This window comes from Haematobia irritans, chromosome 2, assembly GCF_050003625.1.
Source record: "Haematobia irritans isolate KBUSLIRL chromosome 2, ASM5000362v1, whole genome shotgun sequence".
NCBI classification, from domain to species: domain Eukaryota; kingdom Metazoa; phylum Arthropoda; class Insecta; order Diptera; family Muscidae; genus Haematobia; species Haematobia irritans.
The window spans coordinates 141069850-141092659 of record NC_134398.1 but is presented as its reverse complement, the minus strand read 5'-3'; the positions used below and the strand labels follow the sequence as shown (position 1 = coordinate 141092659).

Here is a 22810-nt window from a genome sequence, read left to right as displayed (position 1 = left end):
TATATTATCGCCATGTACCTCCAACGAAAGTACATATTTGCTTACCGGGCCTCTAGTGTAAATTCCGCTACCCTTAAGAAATGTATAGCAATATTTTTCTTATCAAAAAATGATTGTTTAGATTTTGCTCCCATAAGACATCAATGGCTAAACTGCATTATTGGCATTCTAGCAGCAGCTAGAGGTGCCCGTAATGCGTCTTACAGACTATAAGTTTTTCCGGACGGAATGCCTGTGTTTGTAAAGAATCTTAAAGTGTGTCCAATCGCTACGACAATTCGTTTATGACTAAATAATCGTTAAATGTGTTATCGATTCCATAAACATGCAGCGGTATCGATTATGCCTTCGGACTTATCTTACTTATAATGTGGCCAATATATGGGATATGTTCGACACGACCACTGGCGTCCGGATGAACTTATAGTCTGCACGCCGCATAAGAAGTACATGTAAAATTGTGTCGATGACAAAGAAATTTTCGCAAGAGATGTATAATGAATATGGATTTTATTTTAACCAAATGGTTATTATACAATAGCATACTAAATCAAATTTTCGCGATTTTGACTTTTTTGGTGAAAGTGTTCGAGACATTTTATTTTTTTATGAAAATTAAAAATACTCATAATTGATTAATTTAGTATACTATTGTTTAACAACTTCTATATAGTATGTGTATCGTAGCAAAAAATCAGTCAAGAGATAGTATGTTCTTTAAGAAAAAAAAAAAAACAAATAGGAACTATTCAATAAAGGCTTCAAAGGAAGCCTATATTATTCGCTTTATGTGAAAATATATTGAGCATAGATATTAATAACTACTAGTACGTTTTGCTTTTCCCATCGGGAAAATAAAATATCTAATTTAATCAAATAACTGATTAAAATTGAAAACAAATGATATGTGTTAAGAAAAAGCAAATATGTAAGTAAATAAATAGATTAGATCTCTTATACGAATAGTTCAAAATACATATATCGCTTTTTTATTTGTGAGTAAACAAAACACCAACACACATCTGTAAAACTGCCCATTCAAATACCTAATCGATTGCTTGAATTAGAATGGTAATAAAAATAAAAACTCCAATTCAAATAAGTCGTTAACCATTTAGAACCTCAAAAGCATTTAAAATAAAAAATAAAAAAAAAACATATTTACTGCTGTTTTTGTGGTTGAATGTGACGATGATTATACCCAGGAACTTATCTTGAAGTTACTTCGATTGGTTTACTACTAACTGTGTTTACTCTATTCACTGTATGTTGTGTATTGGCTTTGGCAGTAGTAAATCAAACCAAGTGGCGGTGTGTGGTTGTCGATTGATAACTATTTGTTTTACTGTATTGTATTTGTATGTTAGAACTAGTAATAAAAAAAATGTTATAGATTAAGAAATTATACAAAGGTTTTTCCTATCATTTTTTTGTTTTTTTTTTTTATTTTATTTATTTGTTTTTTATTCCTGATCATTAAATTATGTTTTTTTTGTTATTTTGTTTCTCAAGGAATTCACAAATTTTAGAGAACACAAAAAGTGTTTAAAAAGATCCCTTAAATTTAAAAAGATCCTTAAATCAATATTGTCCTAAAAAATATTTCTAAATACGGTCATGCATAGTCATTTAAGATAACGAAGATTCCGCTGGGTGTTATTATCGATTGTTTATATTGTGCTCCCAGAAGGTATACATGAGAAAATGTATACCTTCGGGCCTTTACCGAAGTGGACATATTTTTATTGGCTTACTAATGGTGTTTCTTTTTTTTTGCATTGTGCATGGAAAATTTACTTTCTAAAAAACAGGCAAAAGTGCGAAAAGGCTTCGAATTCTGTTGCGAAAATAGTGCCACGCATAGAGGCAAATTGCGGTCATTTTCAGCACTGTCGACAAACGAGAGTGCTGCGACTTGCTCCTTTGAATTCTTTTCTGCTCGCAGAAATGATAGCATTTTTTTAAGTTGCTGACAACATTTTAAAAATGTACATTCTGTACAGAAAAAATGAAGGCAAAGCACTTTTTTCGGAAAAAAAGTTTGTAGCCTCTGCGGGGACCGCGGATCCGATATAAGATTAGTTGTGCAATTGATCTATAGCTAAGAATGAAGCACATAATGAAGCCGCCGAGTCGCGCCGCCGATTTTAGCTGCCGCCGACCATTTTTTGCCAGTCGACGCCGCCGCTGAATATGTCGACTCATCTCGACTCAAAGTTAGCCGCCAAATAATCAAAAATATTGATTGATTGATCAGAAAAATGGGCTAATAATTGTTTTATTTTTTTTGCAAAAATTTTAAATTTTCCACCCACAATCAATCAGTATCAAGTTGCTGTAATAATTTTGCAAAAATTTAGCTCAGAAAATTTGAATGAAATGTAAATTTGATTGTAAGATCGGTTGCACAAATAATCTTATTAACATTCGGATAACTTCAAATTGATTTTATAATGGATAATTGTCCACCGACGAATAGGCAAATTTATATCGACCTAGCCGTTAAGCCGCCACCGGCCGTTAAGCCGCCACCGGCTGACACTTGACACTTTGAGTCAAAAGCAAATGGCAGCAATGTTAAATGTTACACAGCAAACTATTTCTGACCGATATACCTGGTATATTTTGATTAATTGGCGGCCACAATCAAGGCCGTAGTCAGGATTAAATATTCATTTAATCTCATGTGTAGAAAATTTTATTTATGCATAGGTATGTATACAATATTTTTATAATATTAAATTGAGCCGACGGGCTTTTTGGGCAGCAAATAAATCAATGACTTCTTCAGTCGGCACATTTATTCGGCGATGAACCGACATTAATGCCAATCCATTGAGTCTACTCTCGCTAGTCGAATTTCTAAGATACGTCTTTAATCTCTTCATTGTTGAAAATGAACGTTCGGATGAGCACGTAGTAACTGCAGGGATGGAAAATGCAGTACTATAGTACCTTTTTCAATACTTTTTCACCCCGGTCAGTACCGTAGTACCCCCGCGAAGGATTTAGTACCTTTTGTGTAGACATTTTTGAGTCGATATCAGATTTATGGTACAATAGCTTTGACAAAATATTTTAATATTTTGAGAAAGTCTTTATCAACCTTATTTGCTAATAGTCTTTTACAAATATGGCAAAACAGACATGTTCATGTGGGAAGAAAATCTCGATTTTGTAAAAGACATAGTCAAAAACAGGATTTTATTGAACTTCAAGAATGTTTTAGTCGAAAAAAGAATGCGATTCTATATTATCGATTTTTTATTTTGGTAGAAAATGTTGTCAATATTTTATTTCTATATAGAATTTTTGCAAAATTTTATTTTTATAGAAAATTTTGTCAAAATTTTATTTCAATTGAAAATTTTGTAAAAATTTTATTTCAATTGAAAATTTTGTAAAAATTTTATTTCTATAGGAAATTTTTGCAAAATTTTATTTCTATAGAAAAAATTTTGCAAATTTTTTTTCTGTAGATTTTTTTTGCAAAATTTTATTTCTATAGAAAATTTTTGCAAAATTTTATTTATATAGAAAATTTTGTCAAAATTTTATTTATATAGAAAATTTTGTCAAAATTTTATTTATATAGAAAATTTTGTCAAAATTTTATTTTATTTAAAATTTAGTCTCTTGACTATAATTTTCCAGTGAAATTTTTGTTGAAATTTAGTAAAAAGTACCTTTCCGCTCAAAAAATACCTTTTTTGTACTTTCTTAAAAATTGTATTTTCCATCCCTGAGTAACTGGCAAAGTGACCAAAGTTTTTAAAAGAATATGCACGTTTGGAAATATCTCTTTATTGCACTCTCCAAGTGCTTCCATCGCTGAATTAGGCAGGTTCTTTTCGCAGTTTTGCGCCATTTCATTTACACATGTGTGTTTGGCTGTTTCGTTGTTGTTGCTAAGGCCAAACAAAGCGAGTCATGTTCACAAAAAGAACAACAAACGCACATAAAAAGCAGAAAGACATTTTCCAAAAATGAAATTTGTGGTGCGAGAACAAAAACAATTTGTTTTTTTCGACCGTCGTTTGACGGGCTTTTCAACTAGTATTCTAGGATTTGTGCAAGTTTTATAGGTAAGCGTTTTTCAAAATAAAACCTTCAGCTTTTCTTCAACATTTTCGATAAGATTTTTCTATGCAGCTAAAAATATATATTTATTTATATAAAAACATTCATTCATTTCGGGGGGGTTTGATCCCCCTCATCCCCCCCGCCCCTGAATACGGCCTTGGCCAACATTCAGTCGTTGGCGGCTTAGCCGGCCAATTTTCTCCAGCTGACGATTACATCGACTTAGACTGAATTTTAACTAAATTACTAACCACCCATTCCCTGGAAATACCAAGACTTACGAGGGGAAACTAAATGAAAATTGTGATCTTATCAGTCCAAAATAACAAATTTGCCAATTTTCGTCCAAATAAAACTATGGACGGGGTCATCTATCCCATAAATTAGTTGGTGTATCATACGAAATTGATTGGATATTGAACACCATTTTGAAACTCTTACTTTCTGTGAATTCCCTAAGCTTTGTAAACGTGCTAAGTTATGTATATTGTAATATATGTATACTTTTTTATTGAAGTTTTTATGTGTAGATGATGATAGTAAATAGCTCATAACTATTGCTTATGTTTTCAATTAAAAATAATCTCATGTTTTTTTTTACAACTGTAACAGACTTGTTTAGATAAATATTGAAAAAAAAAAACAAAAATAAAACAAATAATAATTATCATCTTTTGCAACTTAAGACATAGACATTCTTATTTCCTGGTGGTATGCAAAGATAAAAGAATTGATTTAAGCAAATAAGTTCCTTAATTTTATTTGTTATATACCCTCCACCAAAAAAGGACGGGGTATATTATACCAAGATAAATTCATTTTTGTTTTTCTCTAGAAAATTTTGTAACATCATTATTTGTATGTTCGGCTAATTTATGTCATATATAAAGTATGTATAAATGTTTATTTTAATGTATGTATAAATGCGTATATATATCGCTTTTATTTTTTTCTCTTTAGAGGGGGGGGATATTCCTAAAAAGTTTTTCGTTATTCATGCATATAGTTTTTTTTGTTTTAATATAATCGATAAAAAGAGGGAGATAATATTTTTGTTTAATTTTGTTTTTTTCTTCGTTTTGTTTCTTAATTACTCGCTTTACGTTTTTTTTTCATTCTGAATATTGGTGTTGTAATGTGGTTTTTTGTTTGTTAAGCTTAATTAATTAAGGTACATCCAGTTATATTAAATAGCTGCCTACTATTAAGATTTCAATTTCATCCATGTATTTATTTTTATTTATGCAAAATATTTCCCTTTTGTTTTGGTATTATATTTTCTTGGTATATGCATTTTCCAATAATGCCTGATAATATCTCATATATATATTTATAAATTTTGAAAGTATTTCAATGAAATTCATTTAAATTGTACAATGTATATTCACATACACATATAGAGAGAGCTCAGAGTTTAGCCAATTTTATAGATAATTTTATTCTATTGAAGACATTTAGATATTCGTACCCGTCATAGCTTTTTTTTTTGGGAAAAATGTGATTTTATTACATATAGATAATAAAGACAAATATTTAAAAAAAATTGTTTTATTTAAATAATTAAAATACTCCCAAGTTGAAATAAACAAAATGAAATAATATAAATTAATGCGTAATAGAAATAAAAAAAAAACAAACAAACAAAAAAACAAACAAACAAAAAAAAACAAACAAAACAAAAAAATTAATAAAATAATACTCAAAAAAAAAAAAACAAAAAAAACAAAAAAACAAAAAAAAAACAAAAACATACAAACAAAAAACAAAACAAAAAAATGAATAAATTAATGCATGTTCGATATTAAAAACAAAAATGAATAAATTAATGCGTGTTCGATATTAAAAAAAATACAAAAAATTAAAAATTCTTTCTATGAGCTTTAAACAAAATTATAGAAATGAAAATTAAAATTTTAGAAATGGAACTTTCATTATAGCAGTTTCACGAAATCAATTCGACCTAATTCTTTGTCTGATAGAAATGACAATTAAAATTTAAAAAATGTAAATTAGAAATATAAATAAAAGTATTAAAAGAAAACAAATTGAATTTTATCTAAAATCTTGCAACTTCAATCATCACAGTTTTATAAAATTAAATCGATTTAAATCTTTGTCTGGTGAGTTTTAAGTACTTCCAAATAACTGTTTCGAAGGGTTTTACTTGCAATTTATCTTAATCAAAGGCCTTGACCCTATTTCCAATGACATGTTTGTAGTTGGAGCAATAACCAGAAATGCGCAGTTTATTAAGCTAATTTTCACGCAGCTAATTGCCCGCACATCAAATATATTATTTCTTTTAACTTAATTGAATTATTAATTAACAAACAATTGCAATATCAATCTCCAAAATAAATTGGAAATTTATTTGAATCATTTTTTGAATTTACTATTTTAATTTCATTTTTTTTGTGATCAGAAAAATATAAATATAATTCCATTGGAAGATTTTCAACTTTCACAAAAAAAAAAAAAACAAACAAAATTACCAACATTTTTCATTTAAACCTACTGCACGTATAATAAGGTCCCTGGGATGTTTTTGGTTCAAAGACCAGCTCGAAAACAAAACGCTAGAATTGGTAAAAATTTGACGTAAATCGGGGTGAGCCTTTTCAATGTTTCAGAAAAAATCAAACATTTTTTTCATTTAAACCTACTGCACTTAAAAGTCCCTGGGATATTTTTGGTTTAAGGACATGTTCGAAATCGGAACTTTTTACTAGGAATGGTAAAAATTTGTCGTAAATCGAGATGAGTATAATTTCACTAGCCCAGGGGGCGGCTAATAGGAAATTTAGACATTTGTTGAAAATTCTTGACATTTACAACATCGAATGACCTTGACTATCTCAAAACAAATAAAAAATAGTCTTATTTCCTAAAGAAATGAATAGCGGAAATTAGCAACTTGTTCTCAGGTTTTGAACAGACCTGAAATTACAAATTACTACCTGAAGTCATAAACCATAATTTGAGACCATATAAAATACAGAGTTATACAGAGATAATAGTCCACACAGGAAGGTTAAAGTTAACTTAGCTCGTTGAATTAATAAAAATCTATCCAATTGAATAACTTCAATCATTTCTCCTCCTATCTAAAAATGGAAATGAAAACAAAATAAAAACACAAAACATATATAATTTCTTCAATATATATTCGATGATTTTTTATTTCCATGACTTTCAAATGTATATGTAAAAAAATATATATATCACTACGACAAACCGTCGTATTTTGTCCTCAAAATAAAATTTAAAAAATGCTTGCATTATTGCATAGAACTAATTTGAAATTAATTATATTCTTACAGAACTAAATGGGATTTCGACAAAAAATATACATATTTCAGAGGCCAGTAATATTTGTTTTGCATAACATTCTCAAAAGCTGTGATTGAATTGAATATTTTCGATTTACCATTGATATTAAAATATGAACGAGGTTTCTTAAGAAATATCTCTTTAAAATGTGGTGGGTTTAAAATAATGCAAACATGTTTTGAAAAAGAAATACATTTGTTTTGCAAAGAATTTACCAAAGTTGTTATCGTAGAACTTTTAAATTGTATGTAAAATATATATTTTCTTTATTTTAGAAGACATTCGGCTCTTACACTTTTTTGTCTAACTTCCTTTGGGGGGAAGGTAGATAGAAAAACAATATTTTTTTTTTTTAAATTGCATTTTTAAAACTACATATTCAATTACAAAATAATTTATTTAAAAATTTTTTCTTTGACTTTGAGGAGCCTATTTTCCATCCATATCCTATTTAGCCTGTTTTCCAGTTGCCATATCCTATCTAAATCTGTTAACTGAAAATTGGAAAAATCGACTTCAACTCATATTTAATGGTATTTTCTTTTCTTCTTAAAAATGCGCACTTTTTTGTCTTTTGCCCGCAAAATATTCTTTCTTTTCTAAAAAAAAAATAAACTGTTTCTTTTGAATAGACCGATAGATTTTTATAATGCCCATAATATACATTTCATGCGGTATCGAAAAACCATAACCCCAATTTACTTCGAAAGTCTAGTTTTTCATATGTTTTATAAAAACAAAAAATGGTCTTTAAAAAGTTGAAAAGTCGGCATTCTCGAATATTTATAAAAGAGAAGAATCGATTTAAAAAAGTCGACTTTGTCACATGTGTTTTCCCAATTCTTAAGGACTCTTTGTCGATCTACAGATCTTTTTTTATCTGTAGAAAATTTTTTGAAATGTATTTAAAAAAATCCTAAAAATAATTTTATATAAACTGTCATATTAGAGGAACAATTTTAGTAATTAACATTTAATTTATAAAAAAAACTAAAAAACTGATTTACAAGAAAACATGCCTTATACTAGCCATCAAAGCTGATGAACGCAATCTTAGAAGAATTTTAGAGAATGCGGTATTTAAGGTACTTTCTCATATCAGAGAACATTTTACAGAAGAGGCAAAGTCCAACAACATGAAAAGTATAATTTGCATTATAATCCGTGGTAAAGTTTTCAATAGCGATTTAAATGCCCAGATTCCCATTTTCGACTAATCGATTTTTTATAAAGTCCTATATTCACAATCTTTAAAACCGTTTGACCGTAATTTTCAAAATAGGCAAATTTGTAATCGAGTTTACTCGTTAGTCAAAATTAAGTAATCGATATTAAAGTTGGTAATAATCGACCAGATGAATTTTAATTCAAATAAATCAGCTAAAAATTTAAATATCGCTATACACGTAGCCCGGATGTAAATTTTCTTTAATAATCGCAAAGTCAAAAAGTCATCTTTGCCTAAGTTACAAAAAAAAATACAATTTCCAAAATTTTATAAAGTCAAAAGAATTTCAAAACTATTTTCAAAATAACCTCCCCGCTTATACAACTATTTCATATCCGCTCTCCGCCTTCTACGAAAACTATTTGCAAATTAAAACAGCTCCATAATTTCGTACATGAAGAAATTTTCACAATTTTACTGGCCCCGAAAATCAGTGATTTTATTCCAAATTTAATTTCTATAATTCAACATATGTAAATAAAATATTAACTTAAATAACCATGCAAGTTCTGGCAATTTAGTCTTAAAACAAAATACTAATTACAAACGAAAAACTGTTTCGAAAAAAAATTTATATAATATTAAATATCTTCACATTCTATAAAAAAATATAATTCACATAATTAAAAATTAGAATAAAACAAATTGGGGAAAATACTGATTTTACAAAATATTTATAAAAAAAATATATATATATATATAAACACAAACTAAAATATTTTGATTAATGGTCAATGATCAATTTTGTGGGTGGGTGTGGTGTATATACTACATTTGTATAAATATTGTATGCATACGGGTATTGAATTTCAATATAAATTGGTGGAGGGTATACTAGATTCGGCCCAGCCGAATATAGCTCACAAATTTTGTTCTTCCTTCAAGTGTTTTTGTGTATGTGTATATGATGGTTGTATGTGTGTGTCGTTTACGAAATTTTGAATTATTTGTAATGATTTTCGTTCAGTTTTTTCGGCTTTTCTTTGTTTAAATATATAATTATTGGTAAAAAAAATTATATGTATAATATGTACATACTAAATAAGAATTAAATGCAGTTTGCGGTAGCGTATAATTGTAATGTTTTTTTTTTTGTTTTTGTTTCGTTAGATTAATAAAATTGCTAAATTATGGTGTCTAATTGCCTGGCTTGGTGTAAAATTTTCTTTTGATGACCTACTAATGTAATACCCATATCCGATAGCTGTTGAGCAGTTAATCTTGAGATCTGTTGAGCTGTCACTAGATTAGCCTCTTTAAAATGTTGAGAATATCGTGACATCTTTATGTTATCCAACCACATGTCGGTGCTAATGAAGATATTATGGCCCCGCTGGCTGTCCATAATGTGAGAACCATCATTTTCTGGGGAATTTCGTGTGGTGAGTAAAGTCTGTGGCTGTCTCGCCAAATTATCCAATGTCGAGACTATACTGGCAAATGATGGCCGATGAGTACGTTGCTTTTGCCAACAATCCAACATCAATTGATACAAGGCCTCTGGGCAATCCATGGGTGCTGGCAAACGATAACCCTTCTCAATACTTTTAATTACATCCTGATTGGACCAATTCCAGTAGGGACGTTCGCCATACGACATAACCTCCCACAAGACCACACCGTATGACCATACATCGGAGGCCGAAGTAAATTTCCTAAATGCTATTGCTTCGGGTGCTGTCCAGCGCACGGGGATTTTTCCTCCCCTGGTGGTATATGCATCACTGGCATTCTCAATTTCCCGCGATAGACCAAAATCGGCTATTTTACATATAAGCTGGGTATTGACCAATACATTACGCGCTGCCAAATCTCGATGGACATAGTTCATTTCACTCAAATAGGCCATACCACTCGCTATGCCGCGTAGCATAACTATCAGTTGTAGTGTCTGGAATTTTCCATCGTTAACACGTAAAAATGTATCGAGGCTGCCATTTTCCATATATTCGGTGATTATCATAACAGGATTGGATCGAGTCACTACACCCTGAAGATAAATGACATTGGGATGATCAAACTGGCCCATTATCGATGCCTCGGTCAAGAAGTCGCAACGAGCCTTCTCCGAGGAGCCTGGTTTAAGGGTCTTTATTGCCACATCAATATCTTGAACAAAATTAGGTGGTATTTTCAAACGCCCTCGACATACATCTCCGAATTCTCCACCTCCTATGATGGCCTCAATTGTTATATAATTGGCATCAATTTCCCTAGCAAACTCACGTATGGCCTGATTAGGATCCTCATACGTGTGGGGATCAACATAACTTCGGCTATTGCCAAAAAGTGGGGTGGTCACATTCGATTGTATTGTTTTCACAATGGGCGTTGTGTCCATGGCATGTATATAGGTAACCACCTGACCCTCATTGCTGGCATAGTCCAATGGCAAAGGCATGTGATTGCTCGATTTCTTATCAAGATCATCCTGATTTTTCGATCGTAAAAATACCACAGTGGCTATTATAACCAAGACCAAAATAACAACTACAGCAACCGTAGCACCAGCCACAATACGCATTTGAAGATTTTCCTCATACACTGAACCCACACCGGGCTGGGTGTGAGCATATACGATATTGCTATATGTGCCATAGCCGTTTATGGTCTTGTAACGTACCTGAAATCCATATTCAGTATTTTCATTGAGGGCCTCAATGTGGGCCTTGGTATCCTTGGTGGTCAACGCCGTCTTATTAATGGCATCGAAATCGGGTTTGGGAAACCAACGGACCTCATAAAATTCTATGGGTGCATCACTCTGCACTGGCTTTTCCCATATTAAATCGACTTCGTTACTTGTAGCCAGCACCACTCGCACATTACTCACTGTTGACAATATGGCCGACTCAGTGGTGGTGAAGGTGATTTCATCCCATTCAGTCTTGATTTGACTTAAATCTATAGGTTGATTATTGCTATTGTGTTGTTGTTGTTGTGTGGTAGAAGTAGGGACTGGGTGTACTAATGGTATTTCATTATCATGCTTTCCACCTCCATTCTCTTCGGAGCTAAATGAATCGTTAGCATTTTTCCCCGACCTATCATCGGTTGTGCCATTTTCTGCAATATATGAAACGCCATTCATTGAATGTATTTGTATGGTATATGTGGTCATGGGTTCCAAATTGGTTAAGGTCAATTTGGTATCGTTGAAGGTGTCCGTGTTGGGTGTTAAGACCACATTGGAAGAACAGCTGGAACACACTACTTTATAAACTATATCGCTGCGATACATATTGTTGGGATTTGTATCGGCATTGGACTGATCGCGAACGGGAGCATTCCATGATAATATTGCACTAATATGATCAACAAACAGCAGGGTAAGATTTGTGGGTGGTCCCGGTGGTTTATAACAGGGCATATGTTTACCATCTCTGGGGTGTCGATTGAAACCGGGCAAGCATTTGCAAAAGCTTGAGGCTGCTTTGGGGGCATTCGAATTTGGGGGACAGGGAATACATTTTCCCACTTCTGCTGAACGGAATGTGCCCACAGGACATTCATTACATGTTTTATTCGCATAATCGGGTTCATAGCCACCTTTACATCGGCAACCTCCGGTAAGTATGGTCCATTTGCCATCTCCCTTACACAAATAGGTGGGCTGTTCATAGGGTTCGGCATTTTCTACGCATGTACCATTTTGTTTTTCTATTATGGTAATTTCACGTCCCGTTGGTGTCTCATTGAAATGGGCAAAATTCTCGGTTACAGCAGGACATGTAATATAATAGACCTTTACGGCCAGCACACTAATACAAGCTCCTTGATCACGGAAAGCAAAATATACACCCTTTTTGGTGACAGCAATACTCTTAACTTCGGTATTAATATCGACATCTGAGTTCTGATTGAAACGCCCCTCACCTGCCGCAATACGGGCTATTAATTTGTAACTATCTGTTTGCCAAGGAGGAGGTTCTCGTGTGGCAGCATCAAATTCATAATAGAGCAAACTAAATGTTTCCTTACAAGACAATGCATTACCCGGAAACAGTGAGCAATCGCGTATGGTAAATTGTATTTCAATGTAGAGTCGATTGGCGGGACCACGGTCTATAAATGGTGACCAAAGCCAATTATTAACATTGTGATAGGCCACATCGCATACGACATAACTACGCCAATTTATGCCCTTAACAAAATCAGTAAAACTTTCCTCCACCCAACCGGGTGTCTGTGCTTGAGGTCCATATGGATAACGGGTCCATTCTAGGGTAGCTTCCCGCGTTGTATCGAGAAGTATCACTTGATCGGCTGCAACAGTGTGTAGCTGCATGAGTATTAATAAAACTAGAGTTGCTGCTATTACGGGGTACTGATAAATAAAATGTGATTTCAGAGGTGATGAAGGAATTGTTTGTGATTTCGCTGTATCATTTCCAGGTTTTGTAGAGTGCGATCGGGTGGAAGGCTTTAATCTCTTATTCTCTGTGCTGGCATGAGTGGGCATTCTTGAAGATTTATTATTGCAATGCAAATGTTGTTCTATTTTGGGTGTCACAACTAAACACTTGTGGCAGGAATTTTCTTCGTTTACTAGCGACGACGACAATGGTGAAGCCTCTGTCATTAAAGTAGGTGAAGATATTGATGACGATGATGATGATGTTGATGATGAAAATGGCATTGGTGAAATATTCGATACACGCCTTCGATGTTTGTTTTTGTTTATTGTGGATGATGTTGAGGTCACCGCTTTAGGTGATACCCATGCTCGTCTCCATGATAAAGAACAATTGAATGATGTTGCATATATCAACGTTGTTGTGGCTTTTGTTAAAAGCAATTTCAGGGCACATGTTGACGTTGCAGCCGTCACAATAATCGATGATGACAAAGTTTTTGTTATCGTTGTGAAAATTTGCGTTGTCCTTGAACAATCATCAATTGCAACGACTTGATGTTGCAGTGGAGTAAAGTCCATTGTGGTATATTCTCGCCGTTCACTTGCAATATTGGAAGCATAATTGTTATTTTCAAAATTATTCATTCTAGTATTTGATTTCGTCTTTTTGGACAGTCTTGTTGTCATCGATGGAGATAAGACCATAACCTTTGTATGGCTTAAATTTTTCTTGGGGAGGCTGGAATTGCTAGTACTGTTACTACTTCGACTACCCACCATAATACTGATACTCCTCTGAATTTGATTACATTTTTGTAAAATTTCTTTTAATTGTTTACTCCATTCGAGTGATCTTTCATTTAATGTAACTGGTCCAAGTAGTAGTAAGTGATTCAATGATAATTTTAATGATCTTGCTAATATTTGCTGCTTCTGTCCACTTCCACTTTTTGTTGGATTTTGTTGATTAGTACTAATGATATCTTTGACATTTTCATGGACACGTTCTGAGATGTTAGTACAACAATGGCATTGCGCCGCCACTATATCCGGAGGTTTTTCGCGCTGTTGTTGAGTGTTGTATTTTTTGGAATGTTGCAGAACATTCATAACTGGAAAATTCGAAAGTTGTTTTCATATACACATGTTTTTTAAAGTGGTCGTTTAACGATCTTAGAAAATATTTAAATGAATGAAATCTGAACGGTTTTAATCGAGTAGGCTGTTAAGTAAAAAAAAATTTTAAGTCATTTCACATTTGAACCCTCATTTACTTTACTCGAAAAGTTGTATACCGCTTACCAGCCAGCATATCTTGAAGATTTTACAATAAAAATTAAAGTTTTACTTTGAAATGTGGTGATAGCATTTTTGTTTTAATAGACATAAATGTTGTGATTATTTATGAACGAATCCACCCCCCGCACAGTGGCGCTATATCACTTTACACATTTCTACAAACTAACTGTCATTGGTTAATTTTTATTGTAGAATAAAACGTAAACCTAATGGCAAAGTGTTATAGAGATAAATATCATTTGAGAATTGATTTTCCATCCCATTTTCTTGTATTCTGATATAATTTCTGTATAATGGAAGTTTCTATATAAAGGAATAATTTTCATGACCCGTCAAGATTCATTCGTAGGAAAGTTCGACTGTATTATTATAGTAATATAAAACGAAATTTCAATGCCAAGTATTGCAGTACAGGAAAACTCAATGAGGATTTCAGTTGGTAAAAAAATCGATTTTTGGTAATCGTCTTTTTATACCCTCTATCACCATAGGGTGGAGTAGACACTTTGTTTGCAAGTTTTACATTTTTAAATTTAACCTACGTGGACTTCGCGCTGAACTATGAATTTATTCCTAGCGACCTAATGGCCTCTGTTTTTTGGTATGCGCATGGAATAATTTTTATCGATTATCTTGAGAAGGGAAAAACCATCAACAGTGACTATTATATGGCGTTATTGGAGCGTTTGAAGGTCGAAATCGCGGTAAAACGGCCCCATATGAAGAAGAAAAAAAGTATTGTTTCCACCAAGACAACGCACCGTGCCACAAGTCATTGAGAACGATGGCAAAAATTCATGAATTGGGCTTCGAATTGCTTCCCCACCCACCGTATTCTCCAGATCTGGCCCCCAGCGACTTTTTCTTGTTCTCAGACCTCAAAAGGATGCTCGCAAGGAAAAAATTTGGCTGCAATGAAGAGGTGATCGCCGAAACTGAGGCCTATTTTGAGGCGAAACCGAAGGAGTACTACCAAAATGGTATCAAAAAATTGGAAGGTCGTTATAATTGTTGTATCGCTCTTGAAGGGAACTATGTTGAATAATTAAAACGAATTTTTACAAAAAAAATGTGTTTTTCTTTGTTAGACCGGGGACTTATCAGCCAACCTATTATTCTCATGGGCTGCAGATAAAAGGTTAATCGAGGAAGGCACCGATGGATATAGCGGTAATGGATTATTTTACATGTTTCGTGGATAAGAGAAAACGATTTCTTAACCTACTATTACCCACTTGACCTATTTTAGTCGCATATTGTAAACTTTTTGGCGTTATGTCACTTTTTGTGGTACTTTGTTTTTAATCTCCGAAATGTGCAAATAAAAACGCACACAAATAACATATTTAGTTTTGGTCAATTATCAACCCAAAAATCTGGAATAGAATATTATGAAGGCGAATACGAGAAAAAACACCATTTCATGAAATGGAGCTCTAAAAAAAAGGTAAACAAGACCAAGTATCCATTTAGTCTTGTACGTAAACAGCTTTTATCCATTCGAAAAACAAATCACAGTCGCCGTCATGTAGGAACAAGGAAGTATATAGAAAGCATGGAGCATTCTTCAGAGAAAAAAGGCTTAAGTTGGTAGAATATTTGCCTATTCGTGTCAGTCAATGATGTTCGCAAAACTTAAAGAATAGGTTAAAAGTTTAAACCAAACAATATTTTTGGACATAAATTTACTGGACATAGGAGATTGTCTTCCATGTAGTGGAAAGAAGTTATAAAGAAACTAAACTAGCAAATTATATGAATAACGGTTCTACTGAATTGTGTGCAATAAGGTGTCAAAATATTTCTTTATGCTAGTGATTTGCTTTTATATTCTTTAGTGAAACGTTTTATTTATAATAAAATATCTTAAAAAGGCTTCTCTTCTGTTGACATTAATATTCTATTTATTCCTGGAAGAAACCATGGCTCTTTCTATGCAAAGCGACCAAATTGCATCATGGTGCACTAGCGTGGTGCCTGACGATAACGCTTTATATGGGAGGTTTTCCCTGGTGTGAATGGACCAGTCCCCATTCTGGTCAAAACGTATCGAAGGGACCGGTCACTTTAACAAACAAGCACACGTCCTGGGCAGTTTAGTAAGATCACCATAAACCTCAAAAGAAACTCCTTCATTCTGATTATCCGAATCGCACTAGGGAAAAACTTTTGCAAATTATTGAACAATAGACTCCTCAAATATTGCGATAATCCGAAGCATCGGTATCAGTCCTACGATAGGTTCGTCATTGGCAATTTACACCAATTAAATAAATAAGTATACAGTGAAAACAATGGAAACTTTTTACTAAAATTTCATTTTTCAACTTTAAGGCCCTCCAATGTTTTTACTTATGAAATACTGTTTTAACTCAATTTGCTTTAAATTACTAAAAAAAAACATTAGTATTTAATGAAAGTTTTAGAATAATTTATAATAATTCGTCGGACTGTAGGTCGCCGAGCTGATGAAGCTGGTCTTAAATGTTACCAGTTAAAAGTGTCCAGCAAAAAGAACATTACCATTGGCGGTGGTAATATACCATAATGGTGTGAGTTTTGGCTATAAACAAATCCTCAATGATATCATGTTTCCACATGCTGAAGGAAACATGCCCGTAGCGTGGAGGTTCCAACATAATAATGACCAAAAAACACCTCCAAGGTTGTTACCTAGTGACTATTTTCGACATACACTTAAAGTTTTGAAATGGCCTCACATTTAAACCCCCATAGAAAATCTGTGGGAAATAGTAGATCTCAAAATTACACCAACAAATCAGTTCTCATAGAAGCTGTTACTTCGGAGTGGAATAAGGTTTCTAAGGATATAATCGACAATTTAATTAACAGCATGCCTCAGCGATGTGATGCTATGATCAAAAATGAGAGAAACCCAACAAAATATTAAAACTTAATACAAGATTTTTTTGTTTTTTTTTTACTACGACAATTTCCATTGTTTTGCCAGAACATACAAATGAATAGAATGACATTTTTTTTAATTCTTTTTGATTTTGTATTAATATTTTATTTTTGTTTAATAAATAAACAACCAACAAAATATTTTTTTAGTTGTTCCTTCCTTTTCAATTGCAAATTGTGGCTATTTTGCAAAACAATCATAAAGAATTAAACTATAGTTTAAAATTTCCATTGTATTGTCACTCACTCTATATAGTTGTCGTTTCGAACCTTTAGCCATATAAATATAAATGGAATTAGTGTAAGCATTTAGCAATTTTTTTCTGTTAATGTAGATCTTAATTTATTTTTTTATTTATTTTATTTATTTAACTCATTTTACAACCAAGCCGAAATGGCCATATAGTTTTGTCTTTTGTTTTTGTCTTAATAAATTGTATTGTCTTAATGAATTGAATTTCCCGTAGGGTTAAAACTGGCAGACCCCTACTCCTACCCCATATTTTCCCTCACAAACAATGAAAATAGGGCTAAGTGTGTTTCACATGTGGAAACCAAATTTAAAAGTGCAAAATAAAGATTCGGGTTTTCTTTGCTAATTTCACAAATCTTGGTGATAATGGTCCAAAGTATCAATTTACTTTTTCTCTCTTTAAAATAAAATAGTTAAGAAAAATAACATCTAGAACTTCATCTGTGAAACATGATCTTAGTACCACCTCCCTAATACTGGAGTACTTCCATAATAAATCGGAAGTCGAATAGCATGATATAGAAGTCATGGGTCTGATATACCCATGCCAACCATTGTGTCGTAGTAATTTCCATTTACAAAATTAAAAAATCCATATCGACTAGAATCCTTAGTTGTACAATGAAATGTCAAAAACATTGTCTCCAAAAATATACACAAATTACTTCCACATACCATATAAAATTTGTTGACGAAAATTCACGACAGGCGAAAAATCTCTCATGAAATTAAAAGCTTATATGGGTGTTTTTGAATGTCATTACTTCAAATTTGAAGACCTACATTTCATTTGCAATTGAAGCCTGATATTACTGGAATACTTTTGTGTGTGTTTATTAAACATTAATAATATCGCAATATTTAATAGGAGTATAATAAAATACAATTTCACACCATTTGGGCACAAAAAAATCTCTGCACTACATAATATACAAAGGCGACAATGCACGAAGAAAGCACAGAGCAGTTTTGAATGCACCACCGGTCGAAAAGATTTTTGAAGGGATTTTGGTATTTTAAGTGGTATTCCCACGCTATCTCAACGAAATGATATCGATCGGAATGTACAGGTACATAATATGGGTTCGTAAGTACAAAAACCTGTATGTTGTTAGTAACAAACAGCAGCAACTATAAAATCCACATTAGATAATTTGGACATTTACCACAAAAGCCCCACCACATTACAATTGGAAACTTGATTCATATTTTACCGATTTACCGAATTCTTCTTTTGCGACAATTTCTAATGGATCTTACGATTTGCACGCCCCCCAACCCCCCACAAAATGTGAATTCGTTTGTTCATTCGTTGGGGCATACAACAATATACACACACGCACACACATATGCTCCTGCCTACCCGCCGCACCATTCAACCACTGTCAGAAAACCATCATGGAGGACATAGAGAAAAGCAGCCTGGGGTTACAACAGCAGCGAATATGGACTCGTTGTCACACAAGAACCAAAAAAAGATACTTGTGTATGGTATGCGCATCCACACTTTTTTTTTGTTTGCTACCGATTTTCAGCCTCGATTTTAACAGATTATTTCCGATTTCATTCATTCAAACATCTTGTTTTCTAATTAAATCTCATATATTATAATTACTTTTTTCCGTTTTCGACAGCCCTTTAGGCCTATTCCACTAGAAGATAATCATTTTACAGCGCTCAACTTTTTCCAGTTTTTTTTTTCCTCAGAGGAGGAATTTCATCGAATACACATTTTTTCTTGTTATGATTGAGTTTGGGGTACCAACACTAGCAGCAAGTTTTTTAACTTCTATTTTTATCGAAACGCGTTGATTTTTAAATAAATTTTGATTAAATTTCAATAGAATATACTTTTGATTTTCATAATTTAAGAGTTTTGATTATTGATTGCTGGATTTTTAATGGTTTTTGTTTATCCCGTCTCAGTTAAATACATTTTTTGATTGCACAAATACAATGCTGCTGCGGCGACAAAAGTAATCATTTGTATCTGTGTATACTCATCTTCAAAGTAATCATTATTTGTGTGGTTGGTTGGTTATCTTAAGGGTTGCCAATGCTTTTCGATGGTGATACACGATACGGCTAAAACACAATACGGTCGCTTAAAGATATAGGCCTTTTATACACAGTTTACTAGTTTTGCGGCATTCATATCAAATACAGGCATTCCTTATGTGAATGCAATCGTAAAAAGACACTAGGTACAGTGTTGCCAATTTGGTGCTTTTAGCACCAAATTTAGTGCTTTTTGATTTCTAAAAAGCACCAAATTGCCTTTTTGGTGCCTTTTCAAAAAAAGCACCAACTTGGTGCTTTCTGGCATTTTCATTTAGTGCTTTTGGTGCTTTTTTTTATTTTGAACAGTATTAAGTTTAATTGATACAAAAATTTTGATTAGACTTTCAAGAGCACAAGAAACTCAAATTTATTGCCAAATATAGAATTTGATTGTTATGAAGTTGGTATTGATTATTTTGTAATTAATATTGTTATTTAGGGTATTCTGTAGGAAAGTCGAGCGATGAGTGTCGAATTTTTGAATTTGGTAAAGATGTCATTAAAAACGTTTGTATTAAATTCACAAAAGCACGCACAACTGAAATAAGCAATAGACTCCTTCCATATACAAATATTTTCAAAGTTGAAAAACATCACTGATCAAAATGAATTGGACGAAAGCAATAAAACTGATCAAAGTGTATACTTGAATAGCGGTTCATAATGGTGAGTACTAAGTTCGAGTTTTGCCGCTAAAGTGAAAACTATATCAGTAATAAAGGCATAAAATTATGCATATTTGCTGCAAATTTTATTATAACTTGATGGGGAATAGCCAAAAGCAAATTTTCACAAAGTTTGTATTCCTTAAAATTAATTATTAAAGAAAAGTAATTGTAAAAAAATTACTATTTTAGCAGCTAAACTCGATCTTAATACCCACCTTAACTTCTTAAAATTCACAAAAGTTCTATAATACATCTTCAGAAGTTTTTTTTTTTAGAGCATTTAATTTTCGATTTTGTGGTGGAAGGTGGTATGTTAGAATTTATAATCATGTCTGTTCTGGGTCACACCGCATTGTGCACCACACTATACACTTTCTACACACCACACACAAAGTTAGTTGTTCTGAGTCACACGTGTGAACACTTTTTTCGGACTTTTAATCGAAAAATGTGACAGCTGATTTTTTCTGCAAGCCATATTATTTGCCGACAGAAATTATAAACAAAACATATTTTGCCGGTACTCAAAGCCATAAAATGCCTGCCGGATTTTTGTTAGCAGTGAATAATGTAAGGACAAGAGCAATTTATCAAGAAAAAGGAGACAATTGCGTGATGCTTCAAATGTGTTTTGATTTGTTTTTTTCTATCCCTCCTCAATGTTACTCATGAACAAACGATCGCCGTGTCGTTCTCGTTTTTGTTTTTGACGGCGGAGAAGTTTTTATTTTGGTTTTGGTCAAACCGTTTTTAACATCCATACCTTAAAGGAAATTTAATTATAGTGGGCATAATTAACTATTCTGTTAAGGTTTTTCTCATTTGTATTGCTTAAATATTTACAATAATATTGCAAACAAATTTTCTATAGTGGCGGCCTCAATGTGCAGAAATATATTGGCGGCGTTAGTTTTTTTTGTAATTTGCTCAGTGATTTGTGCACCAAGAACACTTTGCAGAATTGAAGATGCCATATTTTTCATGCAATAAATTTGGTAAAATTCACTTTTCTTAGCCCATTGATTTTGTAAAAGTTATAATTTAATTTAATATTTTCAAAAAGATCTTTGATTTGTTTAGGAATGCGGATAGTATTCACAAAAATCAAAGATAATTTTGCTTAAAACTTTTTTGTGTTAACTTTTAAAAATTGTGGCAACATTATGCTTTCGAACACACTGAAAATCAGCTGATTAAAACAACCCCAAAATTTATACACCAACCAGAGGAAATTTCGGTTCAAATTTTAGATGGATTTTTAAAATCGTGGTTTCTGACATATATAAGAGACTTTCCCAATAAAATTTGCAAATATTTATAAAAAACATATTAAAGTTTCAGAATCTGTTATTTATTTGTTATAAAAACTTCTAACTTTGCATACGATGGCTGTACACTAAGCCTACACAAAAGAAATGTTCGTGTACATTTTTCAGGTCTATGACGGTGTATAGTGTTGGCCAGAACACCTTTTAAGTGTGACACCATACGTAACTTGTACATGTGTGTACCAGAACAGACACGAATATATTTTGGTGCTTTTTGGCCTTGGGGAGTTGGCAACACTGACTAGGTATGTATGTCACGTATTTTTCCAGTAAAACCTGTCAAAAATAAATTCCAGTTTTCAAACTTTTTATCACAATCAACGTATTCTGGCTTTTTACGATAGTTTGTCATGCTTATTCTGTACATTTTATGATATTTCTCGACTTATATATTATAAATATTTCCGATACAACCAGGAGTTTATATTGTTGATGTCTAGAAAACAAAAATGTTTTTCCAGATCTGATATTTCCGCTCTTATTATTGGCATGTTCCGCTAGAGGATATTTTAGGTATATTTTATGGAAGCGAAATGTAAACAATCGAAAACAACAAACAAATATATCAATGCATGTCTTAAGGTAAGTACTATGTTCGCTTTTCGCGTTGAAATTTTCGTGGTTACTTTATTAAAACAGTTCAATATAAAGCAGACAAATCAACACAATTGATGCGTGGTTTCTTGTTCCTCTAGATTTCGGCAAGACTTTACAGGAATAAGTTTGTTTTCATTTATAATTTTGAATATTTAAGGAAAAGTAATCGCGAAAATAAAGTGGTTTTCAACTCGAAAACCGAACATAGTACCTACCCTTATGAGTAGCGGAAATTTCCTGTGAATGCCAATAATACAATTTTGCCAGGTATTTTTATGGAGGCAAAAAAAAAAAATCGATAATAAAGTCTCACGAAATTTTTATTGGCAAATATAGCATAGCGGAAATTTTGTTTGCATGCCAATAACACAGGTTTGTAATGTATATGTTATGGAATCAAAATGTAAACATTCGATAACGGTTCACGGAATTTTCGTTAGCAAATATATAGCAATGCATTTCTTATGGGTAGCGGAAAATTCATTTGCTTCTCGATAACACAGTTTTGTAATGTATTTCTTATGGGAGCAAAATGTAAACAATCGATAATAACGCCTCAAGAAATTATCGTTAGCAAAAATGTAGCAATGCATTTCTAATGGGTATCGGAAATTTCCGTTAGAGGTACATACCGGCCTTTTATCTCTATACTTACTGCTATTTTGTAGATTCTTGTCGTTT

At 32.5% G+C, this 22810-nt stretch overlaps 2 protein-coding genes across 2 annotated transcripts in view; both read right to left on the bottom strand.

Moving 5' to 3' along the window:
- Nucleotides 1-22810, bottom strand: part of GMF (Glia maturation factor) — a 36710-nt gene that overhangs the window by 8695 nt on the left and 5205 nt on the right. The window lies entirely within an intron of this gene.
- Nucleotides 7229-19473, bottom strand: Eph (Eph receptor tyrosine kinase). Its single transcript, XM_075296338.1, has 2 exons — nt 19091-19473; nt 7229-14110 (listed from the first exon to the last, which is right to left on the bottom strand). Exon 2 carries the CDS (start codon nt 14106-14108, stop codon nt 9765-9767), a length of 4344 nt encoding a protein of 1447 aa, XP_075152453.1. The 5' UTR covers nt 14109-14110; nt 19091-19473; the 3' UTR covers nt 7229-9764.

Excerpts from the sequence above, each read along its gene's own strand:
- Eph (XM_075296338.1), bottom strand. The coding sequence starts at position 14,108 with ATGAATGTTCTGCAACATTCCAAAAAATACAACACTCAACAACAGCGC.